The sequence below is a fragment of the Rhinoderma darwinii genome, unplaced genomic scaffold (assembly GCF_050947455.1).
Source record: "Rhinoderma darwinii isolate aRhiDar2 unplaced genomic scaffold, aRhiDar2.hap1 Scaffold_741, whole genome shotgun sequence".
Taxonomy (NCBI): Eukaryota; Metazoa; Chordata; class Amphibia; order Anura; family Rhinodermatidae; genus Rhinoderma; species Rhinoderma darwinii.
The window spans coordinates 269734-286087 of NW_027464303.1; the positions used below are offsets into that span (position 1 = coordinate 269734).

The following is a 16354-nucleotide window of genomic DNA, read 5'->3' on the forward strand; positions in this document are numbered from 1 at the left end:
TGCACTTGGTGATACCCTTTCAGCAGGATTTGTACCTTGATCTCAGCTGATCGCCTAGAACATCTCCACCTCACAGAAACATACACAGATTCCACATGTTTATCTGACCAGTGTCTCAAACCAATTTTTCTTACTCTAATCTGGTTCGTTCTACCTGGGAAGGCCTCTCAAGGTCTGTTCTCATCGTGGGAGGCGGGTATGATAAGGTTGGCACCGGTCTGCCAGGACTGTTCTGTAGGCAAATCAAACAGCTCTAACAGAATTTAGCAGCGACAGCTGTAAAACCTGGGACATACCAATTAGATCTTACCAAATCGATCCTTGCAGTCTTGGGGCATATGTGAGGTCATGCACCATCAATGCAAGTGCCATCAAGAGTGCCTTGGGTGTTACCGGTTCATCTTCCCTTATCCGTCCACATTCTGTTAGAATCTGGTTCTCACGCCTTCCGCTCCCAGTTGGACTCTTCCTGTGGAGAACAAGCTTTTCATAGCCTAATCAGTAATTGATCTTAATCAGATAATTAACTTGAAGGAGAACATTAACAATGACAGATTTATTTTAAACGTTCACACTGGTCAGTAACTAAAACTTACAAACTGATTCTTCTTCTTTATATACATATCTATACTTACACATACACTGCACAGAATTCTCTGCTCTAAAATTTCCCTTTCACAACAAAAATAAACAAATAAAACGGTTTTCTAATGGGAATATTCCGCTTCTGTACCTTTTTATCTGACGCATGACTCTAATAGTCCAATGCTAAGGCTGGTCTAGAACTTTACATGAAACTTAACTTCAGAATTTAATATTCCCACAACACTTCTTAAATACAATTATTAAACAAACTAACTTTGGGACAATGTCTAGAGAACTGCTGACATCTTATCATTGTACAAACACCAGTTCAATACTTGGGATAACATTGTTCCCCTGTCATTTACACACAACTTCTGCAGTGGGGAAAATACCGGCCGGGCTTCAGGCCCCCCTGAGGACAGGTCTACACACACGAGCACTGCGTCATACACTTCTACCTCGGGTAGTTGTATGTTCTGCAGTCACTGGGACTGTTAATCTGGCCGGGCTTCACTTTTCACAGGTACCTTTGCAGTTTTACCTATGTCTTGCCGTGCGCACATCATGCCGGCTGCTACAAACCTAGTGGTGGCATTATTGTATCCAGGGACAAGCCAATTTACTGACACCTGGCTGCACATCTCCTTGTTTTCAGTTCTGTCTTCTCTCAATTGGCTTACCGGATGATCCAATAAAGTTCCTACTACCAATGGGCCCATAATTGTGGGCGATGCCAAAAGCGTACCTAGAGCCAGTGTAGAAGTCGGCCGTCTTACCTTCTGCCAGGTTACAGCCTCAGCGAGCACCTCCAGCTCCGCTCCTTGAGATGAACAAGAAGGTGAGAGTGGTTTCTGGGTAATTTACCTGGTGCCTCGTATCCTGTCTTGTACATATTGTATAATAAAATATCTCTTTATTACAAATTTATATTAAAAACCCATGTCACATATAGATAGAACATCTCAAAGGGGTGGCGTCTTCATCCTCTAAAATAAAACCAAATATTATACACTTTTCCACACTCATCTGATAATCCAGAATACTTTGAGAATCTCACTTTTATCAGATTCTGCAAATACTTGATTAATACAAAAACAAATAAAAATCAAACATTCCTAAAAACTTTACATCAAATTAACAATGTCCAGACAATTTTTGTTTTGCCTTCTCCCCCATCTAAATCTGTAAAGACTCATCTGTGAGTGACGTCACCTCTACCTCCTGTGTAACTTTGCTGGAGGGGGATGGTCTCTTACACAACCATCTACACAGAAAAACCTCAAAATGTAGGTTACTCTCATACACATTTAATCCGGATTACTCATTGGGGTCTCTTACACATTTTTAGATCTTCTGAAACCAAATTAATTAACTCAAAACAAACCAAAATTGTACCTGATCAGTTCCTTCACCATTCCCCCCTTTGTGGACTCTGCGAAAGTAATGTAGCAGAGTTCAAAACTACATCTCAACATAACACTAGTTTAACCCCCTGTAATGTACAACAGCCTGAAACCAAAATGACTTTTTCCTGACAAATACATTTGATCTTTACAATGATATAACTCATGTGTGAAATAAAAAAACAAAACAATTGTAGTTAGTTATTCAATAAAACAGAAAATATTATCTCTGATAACATTAATTACTGCAAACCAATAAACTGTATATAAAAATAGGGAACGGTGGGGGCACATATATTTTCAAAACCCCGTGTCTCACAGTATCTGTAGTTTAATACATCTGAATTAACCTCAAAACACATGAAATCTGATCACATCAGAACACCTAAATATCGTAACTTTTATAAACAACAGCGCATGCGCAAAAGAGAAAAATTTATTTAGGTTTGTAGACATTACTGATATATATATATATCTAAAAGCAGTGCATATTGAAGTCCCTTTGTCTCATCAGCCCTGCAGACTGCACCCAGTCAGCCCCCCTCCTCCTCCCAAACACAGCACACTACAGGGGAGAGGGAGGGGGGTCATACACTCACAGCTTCTCACAACTTCGTCTAGTCTCACAATCTTAACACTTTCAATGCCGGCAAAACAACATACGTATCTGCAATCATTTATCACACCATTGTATAGGAATTATCTACGTTCAAAACATCAAACATATAATTTGTAACCGTACAATCTGTCGGCCACCATTTCTATATTATGATGACGTGTTGCTTCATCAGTGAACAGCGTCTAGCATGGAACCTAAAAAAATAGAAGACACTACAAATGACAAAATTAACAAGGCGATTATTTCATACTGATTTGGTTGGGCCGGGCGTGGCCACATCAGGGGTGGGTGGTGGGGGGGGAGCCTCTCCCATTGGAAACACAGTGCGCAGCTGTGAGGGGGGGGGGTTTCCCACCAACAATGTGGACACACTCAACATGAGGTACGGACGCCATTACCGGGCGTCGGCTGGTCCTGTTTTCTAATACATACAATACCTTTCTTATTCCTAACTTCCTCTTCTGCAAATCCCTCTAAAGCACTTTCCATCAACTTTCTACCTTCCAACTTCCCTTTGTTCTCCAGAATACCTTTTGCCCAATCTCCGGCTTGCAGCCGCCCTCCTCTATGGATTCCACACACTTCCATCAATTTCTTCATTTTACTCACATGCTTCCCTTCTCTTCGCTTCATTAAATCATATGCCTAACAGTCTATATTATACACGTAATTTATATAACAATTTTCGGTCAACGACTCCCAGGCCTCGCCGGAAATATTAAAATTCCTCAGTCTACAGCCTCCGGTCCGCCGAAATATAATTTTATTTTAGACTCTCCGGCTACGCTGGAAATATTAAAATTTCACAGTCGATAACTCTCCGGTCGCTTATATAATCTATTTCTTAGACTCTAATCACCCAGAGGATGGTTAGTCGGGCGCGACTAAGGTCTCACAGATAAGACGAAGATTTATAAAATCAATTCGCTTACCGTGTCATTGCGGAGGTGATCAAATTCCTTCAGTGGCAACTTTGAGTCCTCTGTTTCACCCTGTGATTGTCGGTTGTCCGGATTTTGATATTTCCTCGAGTGAGGCCCCACGTTCGGGCGCCAAATGTCAGGTCCGTATTTCACACCGAATAACCACCTCTGTAAATTGAAAGCTGAAGGCATGCCTGGAGAGAAGTACACCACACAAATGTCTGAGGTACAGCTTCAATGTCAGCCAGGAGGAACTGAACTTTATTCAGAACAAAGAAACACACACAGAGAAGACACATGCCCCTCCCTATAAGTTTTCCAATACATTCTTCTGCACACTCCTCTTTGCATTCCAGGGGGCGGTGTCTTCCATAGGTGTGTCCGACATGAACAAAGAACTTGTTATATATATCAGTATATTACACAAAGAACTGAAATGTATATACAAATGTGTGAGGATAATATTTTTCAGACAATATACATAGTAATGATCCCTGACACTTTCAGGGCACATGGCCTGTTCAAATGAAGAGGATGTCCTCAAACTTCAAAGAACTAAGAGCCGTATGGGAGACACTTATAAGAGCTTCACCCATCATAAAAGGGAAGCATATAAGAATTTTATCGGACAACACGACAGCAGTGTCCTTTCTTCGCCATCAAGGGGGAACAAGACACACTCTTCTTCAGGCCCTCTCTACACAAATTTTCAGTTGGGCAGAAGAAAATGTCCTATCAGTCTCTGCAGTCCACCTAAAAGGCTCAGAGAACCTATCAGCAGATTTCCTGAGTCGGGAAAAAGTAGACCCTGGAGAATGGTCCCTAAACAGGGAAGTCTTTCTGTCCCTAACCCGAAATTGGGGTTATCCACAAATAGACCTGTTTGCCACGAGGAAAAACTCTCAAGTAGAGACATTCTTCTCCCTAAATCTCAGAGACAACCCATTGGGAGTAGATGCATTGTCCCAACCCTGGGGCATGGATCTGGCCTATGCCTTTCCTCCTTTTCCGCTAATACCAATGGTATTAAGAAAAATCCAGGAAGATTTGACAAAGCTCATCATTATTCTTCCCTATTGGCCAAAAAGAAGTTGGCTTCCAATCGTAAAATACCTAGCGTTGGAAGACCCTATCATGCTCCCAGTCAAGGAGATTCTTCCCTCCCAGGGTCCCTTATTCTTTCAGGGAATAGAAGCTCTGAAATTGTCAGCCTGGATCCTGAAAGGCAGATCTTGAGGAACCACGGTTTGTCAGACGAGGTAATTTCAACTATCTTATCAAGTCATAAAGAAGTTACCTCAAAAAATTTGGAAGAAATTCTGTTCCTGGTATGGAAACCCAGGACCAGACCCCTTTTCTCCCAACATTGCGAAAATCCTAGATTTTTTACAATCTGGATTCAAGAAAGGGCTTCGTCCTAGTACCTTAAAAGTACAGATTTCAGCCTTAGGTAACTTTTTTAATACTCTCCTGGCTGAACATCGGTGGATCAGAAGATTCACTCAAGCGGTCTCTAAACTGAAACCTTCCCTAAAGAAATCCGTTCCTACCTGGGATTTGAATATGGTGCTAACGTCTCTTTGTGAGCCCCCCCTTTGAGCCGCTCGACACAATTAGTATGCACTTTTTAACTCTAAAAGCTGCATTCTTAGTCGCTATTACTTCAGCAAGAAGGATTGGAGAAATCCAATCTCTGTCGGTCATAGAACCCTACCTAAAAGTACAAGAGGATAAGATCATCCTAAAGCTGGACCCCTCCTTTATTCCAAAGGTATCTACTGCTTTCCATCGGGAACAAGAAATAATTCTACCTTCCTTTTATCCAGATCCAAAAAACCAACCAGAAGAAAAAGTCCATTGCCTGGATGTCAGGCGAACAATTCTTCAGTATCTGGATAGAACCTCCTCCTGGAGACGAGATAAAAATCTATTTGTCCTGTTTGGGGGAAAGAATAGAGGAAAGAAAGCCTCAAAAGGCTCAAAACCACCATACAAGAAGCCTACAAGTCCCAAGGACTATGCGCCCCACAAGGCATCAGAGCCCATTCAACGAGGGCAGTCTCGGCATCCTGGGCAGAAAGAAGAGAAGCCTCTATGGACCAGATCTGCAGAGCGGCCACCTGGTCATCATACGTTCTGCAGACATTATAGGCTCCATGTTCTGTCCGATACGGATTTAAGCTTTGGACGGACAGTCCTCCAATCCATAGTCCCGCCCTGAGCATTATAATCTGGTATTGCTCCTGTAGTGCTGTCATGAGGGATGTACTGGAAAATAGCAATTAGACCTACCGGTAATTGTATTTCCAGGAATCCATCATGACAGCACCCTTACATTCCCTCCCTTATTGAATTCTGATTTGTGCATTTAACATGTCGGTTATTATCCCTAGAAATAAAATAGCGTGGCATCCATCCTGGTGTAGTAATTGAAAAACACTGGCAAAGGGTGGTGGGAGGGGCCTTTTAACCTCTCTGTGTTCCTGTCCCTACAGAGGTCAATAGGGCAACCTCCTGTAGTGCTGTCATGATGGATTCCTGGAAATACAATTACCGGTAGGTCTAATTGCTATTTTCATTACCATCATTCATCATCCAACAATAATTATTCATCATTCACCATCACACATTCATCATCATCATCATCATCATACAACAATAATCATTCACCATCATCATCATTCATTAATCATCATTCACCATCATCATCATTCATTAATCATCATTCACCTTCATCCATCCAATTTTGAGACTCTTAAACCAAACCCAACATTAAAGGCACAAAACCGGTCATTTCTGCGTTACGCGGGTACAATACGGTTTTATGCAGTGTTTACGTCTCTATCATTCTCTGTGGGTCGGATTCTACTTCTTCTTCTACTCACTGATATTCTGCTGCTCTACTGGTTGTCAGGACTCTCACTTCATGTGTCGACCGTGATTCCTGCCCTCACCTTTCTCCCAGACGGTCAGATCCGGAGCTCTCCTGCCACCATTACCTCTAGTACCTTCCCTCCACCTTCCTGCCCTCACCTTTCTCCCACACCGTCAGATCCGGAGGTCTCCTGCCACCATTACCTCTAGTACCTTCCCTCCACCTTCCTGCCCTCACCTTTCTCCCAGACCGTGAGAGCCGGAGCTCTCCTGCCACCATTACCTCTATTACCTTCCCTCCACCTTCCTGCCCTCACCTTTCTCCCAGACCGTCAGATCCGGAGCTCTCCTGCCGCCATTACCTCTAGTACCTTCCCTCCACCTTCCTGCCCTCGCCTTTCTCCCAGACCGTGAGAGCCGGAGCTCTCCTGCCACCATTATCTCTAGTACCTTCCCTTCACCTTCCTGCCCTCACCTTTCTCCCAGACCGTCAGATCCGGAGCTCTCCTGCCACCATTACCTCTAGTACCTTCCCTTCACCCTCCTGCCCTCACCTTTCTCCCAGACAGTCAGATCCGAAGCTCTCCTGCCACCATTACCTCTAGTACCTTCCCTTCACCTTCCTGCCCTCACCTTTCTCCCAGACCGTCAGATCCGGAGCTCTCCTGCCACCATTACCTCTAGTACCTTCTCTGTTCATGCTTTTATAGTGTTTTCTTGTGTTTCTCAGACTCCATCGTCCTGGACTCACAAGATTACAGACTGATCGGGGTGGACCTCAGTGATGTCCATGCTCTGGACTCTGCATTGGAGGGAGCTGGAATAAGATGGGACTGTCCCACTCTCATCCTTGCAGAAGTGGTGCTATGCTATATGGATCCCGCACGGTAAGTACCCTGTGATGACCTCATGACTTGTGTCCTCGCTCTTCTGGGCTTTTGGTCCTAATTCCCTTATGGCCACTGGTTCATTGGTTTGTGTTTCCTGATCTACTACTGACGGGCTTTGATCTTTGCACATGACGACCTCGTTGCTGAGTATAGGGCCTTGTGATGAATTTGGAAGTTATTTTGATGTTCTGAAGTCCTAAGTGACTCCTGATTCCAGTCTATATATTGGGGCCCCTGCGCCTCCCTGTATTAGATGCACTTTGTTTTCTGATCCTATCATTATTCTTGTGCACTTGTAGATCAGGAGACGTGATTGGCTGGGCAGGGCAGCGTTTTCCTCAGTCTCGCTTTGTGCTCTATGAGCAGTTCTTCCCAGATGATGCCTTTGGTCAGGTTATGGTCAATCACTTTAAATCCCTGAATTCTGCCCTGCGCTCCGTGACTGTTTACCCGCGGCTCCAGGACCAGGAGCACAGGTTTCTTCAGAAGGTAAGTGTGTGGGTTGTTACTGAGTGACCCCTGGGAGTGTAGCAGTAGCCGTGTATAGTCACATGTCCTGTCTACCCTCTGCTTGTAATCTGTAATCTGCGATTACGACTCTGCATTGTCTATGAAAAGGTCTTCCATGAGTAAATCAAGAAAGCAGTACTATCTGTACTTACATAGTTTGCAGGAGACAGGGAGGCAGTACTATCTGTACTTACATCATTCACAGGAGAGACAGGGAGGCAGTACTATTTGTACCTACGTGATTTACAGAAAGAAACCCGGAGACAGTACTATCTGTACTTACATCATTTACAGGAGAGACAGGAAGGCAGTACTATCTGTACTTACATCATTCACAGGAGAGACATGGAGGCAGTACTATTTGTACCTACGTGATTTACAGAAAGAAACCCGGAGACAGTACTATCTGTACTTACATAGTTTACAGGAGAGACAGGGAGGCAGTACTATCTGTGCTTGCATCATTCACAGGGGAGACAGGGAGGCAGTACTATCTGTACTTACATAGTTTACAGGAGAGACAGGGAAGCAGTACTATCTGTACTTACATAGTTTACAGGAGAGACAGGGCGGTAGTACTATCTGTACTTGCATAGTTTGCAGGAGACAGGGAGGCAGTACTATCTGTACCTACATGATTTACAGAAGGAAACCCGGAGGCAGTACTATCTGTACCTACATGATTTACAGAAGGAAACCCGGAGGCAGTGCTATCTGTATTTACATAGTTTACAAGAGAGACAGGGTGGTAGTACTATTTGTACTTACATAGTTTACAGGAGAGACGGAGGCAGTACTATCTGTACTTGCATAGTTTACAGGAGAGACAGGGAGGCAGTACTATCTGTGCTTGCATCATTCACAGGGGAGACAGGGAGGCAGTACTATCTGTACTTACATAGTTTACAGGAGAGACAGGGAGGCAGTACTATCTGAACCTACATGATTTACAGAAGGAAATCCGGAGGCAGTACTATCTGTATTTACATCGTTTACAGGAGAGACAGGGTGGTAGTACTATCTGTACTTGCATCATTCACAGGAAGTCAGGGAGGCTTAACTATACGCACCTACATTATATACATAAAGAGACATGAGGTGGTCTTATCATATACAGGGGGCGACAAGGGGGCAGCACTCGCTGTACCTACATCATTTACAGGGAGGCAGTACTATGGATATAAATATTGAAGATATGACCTCTGATCGTCTAGTAGATGTGATTCTTCCCGGGGCTGCCGATTCTAGAGCCGCGACCTCTCATCCTTCAGCTTCCAGCACCGATCCCATCACTGACCAGTCCTCTAGAAAGAGTAGGTGAGGTCTGCGGCTGCCCGGCGCCTGCCAGGGGGAGATGGTGATCCTGTCCCATCATATATATCGTATAGTGGTCGGATGCTGATGTACCGTCTCACAGGGGGAGGGGCTGCGTCCTCACATTATGTCGTGTCTTCCTGCAGGGCTGGCAGCGATGTCGGGTCTTGGATATGAATGAGTTCTTCACGTCTTGTGTTCCTCAATCAGAAAAGCTGCGGATTGACTCCTTGGAGCCGTTTGATGAGTTTGAGGTGAGTCCCCGCAGTGTCGGACCCTCTGGACTGCGATCGTGGAGCAGTTTGAGGTGAGTCCCCGCAGTGTCGGACGCTCTGGCCTACAGTCGTGGAGCAGTTTGATGAGCTTGAGGTGAGTCCCCGCAGTGTCGGACCCTCTGGACTCCGGTCGTGGAGCAGTTTGAGGCGAGTCACCGCAGTCCTGGAGCAGTTTGATGAGCTTGAGGTGAGTCCCCGCAGTGTCGGACTCTCTGGACTGCGGTCGTGGAGCAGTTTGAGGTGAGTCCCCGCAGTGTCGAACGCTCTGGACTGCGGTTGTGGAGCCGTTTTACGCTTCACATGAAGACGTACGATATTGGGGGATAATTCTGTCCGTCAGACGCCCCTGTGGCGTGAGCTCCGCTTCTGGAGTACGTTCACACGTGCCAGAAAGCAGCAGAATTTTTGTTGTGGTTTTTCCAGCGTTGTGGTCGTGATTTTACGTTAAACATGTCGTCTTATGAAGAAAATGGTGCGGCTGTTATCGCCAGGGCAGCTGCGTCCAGTCCTACAAATGTCAGGTCCACCACAGCGGCTGTCCGTTCTGACAGGGACCAGAATGAGTGTCCATGTGCCCGAATAGGAGAAATGACCGGGGTTCTTGTCGGGGACGACCTCCTAAACCAGGACTTTCTGTTTATCCCCATAACGACCGAGAACATAAATATATGTCAGTCAGGTGCCGGTTCCTGCATCGTCATATACATTTTCTTTATGTTGTCCGTGCTTCCACAAAATCAGCGGCAGAAGTGTGGCCTGTATTACACCGCCCTGCTCCTGCTGCCGGCATCGGGAATAACTCCGATCCCCTCAGATGAACCCCGTAGATGTCGCAGTTAAAAGTGACGATAGGTTGTCATTGCAGCCGGGGGCCTAACAAAGACCGTCAGCCATGCTATATACCTACCAGACCAGCCATGCTATATACCTACCAAATCAGCCATGCTATATACCTACCAGATCAGCCATGCTATATAACTACCAGACCAGCGATGCTATGTACCTACCAGACCAGCCATGGCTATATACCTACCGGACCAGCCATGGCTATATACCTACCGGACCAGCCATGGCTATATACCTACCGGACCAGCCATGGCTATATACCTACCGGACCAGCCATGGCTATATACCTACCGGACCAGCCATGGCTATATACCTACCGGACCAGCCATGGCTATATACCTACCGGACCAGCCATGGCTATATACCTACCGGACCAGCCATGGCTATATACCTACCGGACCAGCCATGGCTATATACCTACCGGACCAGCCATGGCTATATACCTACCGGACCAGCCATGGCTATATACCTACCGGACCAGCCATGGCTATATACCTACCGGACCAGCCATGGCTATATACCTACCGGACCAGCCATGGCTATATACCTACCGGACCAGCCATGGCTATATACCTACCGGACCAGCCATGGCTATATACCTACCGGACCAGCCATGGCTATATACCTACCGGACCAGCCATGGCTATATACCTACCGGACCAGCCATGGCTATATACCTACCGGACCAGCCATGGCTATATACCTACCGGACCAGCCATGGCTATATACCTACCGGACCAGCCATGGCTATATACCTACCGGACCATCCATGGCTATATACCTACCGGACCAGCCATGGCTATATACCTACCGGACCAGCCAAGGCTATATACCTACCGGACCAGCCATGGCTATATACCTACCGGACCAGCCATGCTATAAACCTACCGGACCAGCCATGCTATATACCTACCGGACCAGCCATGCTATATACCTACCGGACCAGCCATGGCTATATACCTACAGGACCAGCCATGGCTATATACCTACAGGACCAGCCATGGCTATATACCTACCGGACCAGCCATGGCTATATACCTACCGGACCAGCCATGGCTATATACCTACCGGACCAGCCATGGCTATATACCTACCGGACCAGCCATGGCTATATACCTACCGGACCAGACATGGCTATATACCTACCGGACCAGCCTTGGCTATATACCTACCGGACCAGCCTTGGCTATATACCTACCGGACCAGCCTTGGCTATATACCTACCGGACCAGCCTTGGCTATATACCTACCGGACCAGCCATGGCTATATACCTACCATACCAGCCATGGCTATATACCTACCATACCAGCCATGGCTATATACCTACCGGACCAGCCATGCTATATACCTACCGGACCAGCCATGCTATATACCTACCGGACCAGCCATGCTATATACCTACCGGACCAGCCATGCTATATACCTACCGGACCAGCCATGGCTATGTACCTACTAGACCATACCAAAGGCAACGCCTAATAGTTTGCCTGTTACTATAATGTAATGTTAAATTATTTTGTGTCAAAATAGACAAAATTATTGTAGCCAGTACCTTTTATTGGCTGACCAGAAACGTTATATGTGAGGCTTTCAGAGCACAGGATCCTCCGTCAGGCAAGTTTACAAACGAACGACTTCGAAAAAGCAAAACATATAAGATGTAACACAAAGACGGGTCATACATGAGGAGACACATCAGTAAAATAAGCCGGGGGGATGATACAGAGGTTATAGGGTGATGACTTAGAATAGAGCAGAACATAGAAGATGTTACACAAAGACGGGTCATACATGAGGAGACACATCAGTAAGATAAGCCGGGGGATGATACGGAGGTTTTAGGGTGATGACTTAGAATAGAGCAGAACATATAAGATGTGACACAAAGACGGGTCATACATGAGGAGACACATCAGTAAGATAAGCCGGGGAGATGATACGGAGGTTATAGGGTGATGACTTAGAATAGAGCAGAACATATAAGATGTGACATAAAGACGGGTCATACATGAGGAGACACATCAGTAAGATAAGCCGAGGGATGTTACGGAGGTTTTACGGTGAGGACTTAGGAGTTGAGGGATCTGGAGTCAGTCTGATGGGGATGTGACGTGTGTCCATGTGGTGGCTCATAAATCCAGGTTTTAGGCTGAGGCCTCGTGACAATGATCGGGATTTTCTCCTCAGCTGCAGTTCCCACATTTTTCTTTCTCTGTCCTTTAAAATGACCCTTCAGTATTAGGACTTCTAAATCTTCCGGGCTGTGGTCTGGTGTAGAGATGGGTTTTCCCCGTGTTCCTCCAGCTCCTGTTTTATTGGAGGTCTGTGGAGATTCATCCTGGTTTGTCGTTTTTGTAGATTTCTCTACTGATGCCCCTTGTACTCGGGATCATGTCCGCTACGTTGGAGGATGACCGTATAGGAGAACGTTCCGGTGATTTTATAGTCTGTTGTGTTTGGGATGTGGATGGTGTTTGATGACAAGATGTCGGTACAGGGCTTACATTTTCTACTTTTGCAGGGACAGTGCCAGTCTCTGATGGTGGTGACTTTTGCAGGAACAGTGCCAGTCTCTGATGGTGGTGACTTTTGCAGGGACAGTGCCAGTCTCTGATGGTGACTTTTGCAGTGACAGTTCCAGGTTCTGATGGTGGTGACTTTTGCAGGGACAGTGCCAGTCTCTGAAGGTGATGGTTTTTGCAGGGACAGTGCCAGTCTCTGAAGGTGGTGACTTTTGCAGGGACAGTGCCAGTCTCTGATGGTGGTTACTTTTGCAGGGACAGTGCCAGCCTCTGATGGTGGTGACTTTTGCAGGGACAGTGCCAGTCTCTGATGGTGGTGACTTTTGCAGGGACAGTGCCAGTCTCTGAAGGTGGTGACTTTTGCAGGGACAGTGCCAGTCTCTGAAGGTGGTGACTTTTGCAGGGACAGTGCCAGTCTCTGATGGTGGTGACTTTTGCAGGGACAGTGCCAGTCTCTGATGGTGGTGACTTTTGCAGGGACAGTGCCAGTCTCTGATGGTGGTGACTTTTGCAGGGACAGTGCCAGTCTCTGATGGTGACTTTTGCAGGGACAGTGCCAGTCTCTGATGGTGACTTTTGCAGGGACAGTTCCAGTCTCTGATGGTGGTGACTTTTGCAGGGACCGTGCCAGTCTCTGATGGTGGTGACTTTTGCAGGGACCGTGCCAGTCTCTGATGGTGGTGACTTTTGCAGGGACAGTGCCAGTCTCTGATGATGACTTTTGCAGTGACAGTTCCAGTCTCTGGTGGTGACTTTTGCAGGGACAGTGCCAGTCTCTGGTGGTGGTGACTTTTGCAGGGACAGTGCCAGTCTCTGATGGTGACTTTTGCAGGGACATTGCCAGTCTCTGATGGTGACTTTTACAGGGACAGTGCCAGTCTCTGATGGTGGTGATTTTTGCAGGGACAGTCTCTGATGGTGACTTTTGCAGGGACAGTGCCAGTCTCTGATGGTGACTTTTGCAGGGACAGTGCCAGTCACTGATGTTGGGGACTTTTGCAGGGACAGTGCCAGTCTCTGGTGGTGAATTTTGCAGGGACAGTGCCAGTCTCTGATGGTGACTTTTGCAGGGACAGCGCCAGTCTCTGATGGTGGTGACTTTTGCAGGGACAGTGCCAGTCTCTGATGGTGGTGACTTTTGCAGGGACCGTGCCAGTCTCTGATGGTGGTGACTTTTGCAGTGACAGTTCCAGTCTCTGATGGTGGTGACTTTTGCAGTGACAGTTCCAGACTCTGATGGTGATTTTTGCAGGGACAGTGCCAGGCTCTGATGGTGACTTTTGCAGGGACATTGCCAGTCTCTGATGGTGACTTTTGCAGGGACAGTGCCAGTCTCTGATGGTGGTGATTTTTGCAGGGACAGTCTCTGATGGTGACTTTTGCAGGGACAGTGCCAGTCTCTGATGGTGACTTTTGCAGGGACAGCGCCAGTCTCTGATGGTGACTTTTGCAGGGACAGTGCCAGTCTCTGATGTTGGGGACTTTTGCAGGGACAGTGCCAGTCTCTGGTGGTGACTTTTGCAGGGACAGTGCCAGTCTCTGATGTTGGGGACTTTTGCAGGGACAGTGCCAGTCTCTGTTTGTGATTTTTGCAGGGACCGTGCCAGTCTCTGATGGTGGTGACTTTTGCAGGGACAGTTCCAGTCTCTGATGGTGGTGACTTTTGCAGGGACAGTGCCAGTCTCTGATGGTGGTGACTTTTGCAGGGACAGTGCCAGTCTCTGATGGTGGTGACTTTTGCAGGGACAGTGCCAGTCACTGATGGTGACTTTTGCAGGGACAGTGCCAGTCTCTGGTGGTGGTGACTTTTGCAGGGACAGTGCCAGTCCCTGATGGTGACTTTTGCAGGGACAGTGCCAGTCTCTGGTGGTGGTGACTTTTGCAGGGACAGTGCCAGTCTCTGGTGACTTTTGCAGGGACAGTGCCAGTCTCTGATGGTGACTTTTGCAGGGACATTGCCAGTCTCTGGTGACTTTTGCAGGGACAGTGCCAGTCTCTGATGGTGGTGACTTTTGCAGGGACAGTGCCAGTCTCTGATGTTGGGGACTTTTGCAGGGACAGTGCCAGTCTCTGGTGGTGACTTTTGCAGGGACCGTGCCAGTCTCTGATGGTGGTGACTTTTGCAGGGACCGTGCCAGTCTCTGATGGTGGTGACTTTTGCAGGGACAGTTCCAGTCTCTGATGGTGGTGACTTTTGCAGGGACAGTGCCAGTCTCTGATGGTGACTTTTGCAGGGACAGTTCCAGTCTCTGATGGTGGTGACTTTTGCAGGGACAGTGCCAGTCTCTGATGGTGATTTTTGCAGGGACAGTGCCAGTCTCTGATGATGGTGACTTTTGCAGGGACAGTGCCAGTCTCTGATGGTGACTTTTGCAGGGACAGTGCCAGTCTCTGATGGTGACATTTGCAGGGACAGTGCCAGTCTCTGATGGTGACTTTTGCAGGGACATTGCCAGTCTCTGATGGTGACTTTTGCAGGGACCGTGCCAGTCTCTGATGGTGGTGACTTTTGCAGGGACCGTGCCAGTCTCTGATGGTGACTTTTGCAGGGACAGTGCCAGTCTCTGATGGTGGTGACTTTTGCAGGGACAGTGCTAGTCACTGATGATGACTTTTGCAGTGACCGTTCCAGTCTCTGATGGTTGTGACTTTTGCTGGGACAGTGCCAGTCTCTGGTGGTGGTGACTTTTGCAGGGACAGTGCCAGTCTCTTGTGGTGGTGACTTTTGCAGGGACAGTGCCAGTCTCTGATGGTGACTTTTGCAGGGACAGTGCCAGTCTCTGATGGTGACTTTTGCAGGGACATTGCCAGTCTCTGATGGTGACTTTTGCAGGGACAGTGCCAGTCTCTGATGGTGGTGACTTTTGCAGGGACAGTGCCAGTCTCTGATGTTGGGGACTTTTGCAGGGACAGTGCCAGTCTCTGGTGGTGACTTTTGCAGGGAAAGTGCCAGTCTCTGATGGTGACTTTTGCAGGGACAGTGCCAGTCTCTGGTGGTGACTTTTGCAGGGACCGTGCCAGTCTCTGATGGTGGTGACTTTTGCAGGGACAGTGCCAGTCTCTGGTGACTTTTGCAGGGACAGTGCCAGTCTCTGATGGTGGTGACTTTTGCAGGGACAGTGCCAGTCTCTGATGGTGACTTTTGCAGGGACAGTGCCAGTCTCTGATGTTGGGGACTTTTGCAGGGACCGTGCCAGTCTCTGATGGTGGTGACTTTTGCAGGGACCGTGCCAGTCTCTGATGGTGGTGACTTTTGCAGGGACAGTGCCAGTCTCTGGTGACTTTTGCAGGGACAGTGCCAGTCTCTGATGTTGGGGACTTTTGCAGGGACAGTGCCAGTCTCTGATGGTGGTGACTTTTGCAGGGACCGTGCCAGTCTCTGATGGTGGTGACTTTTGCAGTGACAGTTCCAGTCTCTGATGGTGGTGACTTTTGCAGGGACAGTGCCAGTCTCTGTTGATGGTGATTTTTGCAGGGACAGTGCCAGTCTCTGATGATGGTGACATTTGCAGGGACAGTGCCAGTCTCTGAAGGTGACTTTTGCAGGGACATTGCCAGTCTCTGATGGTGACTTTTGCAGGGACAGTGCCAG

The 16354-nt window shown here is 47.4% G+C and overlaps 1 protein-coding gene across 6 annotated transcripts in view; it reads left to right on the top strand.

Annotated features, from left to right (window-relative positions):
* Window positions 1-16354, top strand: part of LCMT2 (leucine carboxyl methyltransferase 2) — a 66659-nt gene that overhangs the window by 22550 nt on the left and 27755 nt on the right. For all 6 annotated transcript variants that reach the window (XM_075849341.1, XM_075849340.1, XM_075849345.1 and 3 more), the window contains 3 exons: window positions 7135-7291; window positions 7594-7783; window positions 9265-9372. In XM_075849341.1, the coding sequence (XP_075705456.1) occupies window positions 7135-7291; window positions 7594-7783; window positions 9265-9372 (455 nt within the window). The remainder of the gene's footprint in view (window positions 1-7134; window positions 7292-7593; window positions 7784-9264; window positions 9373-16354) is intronic.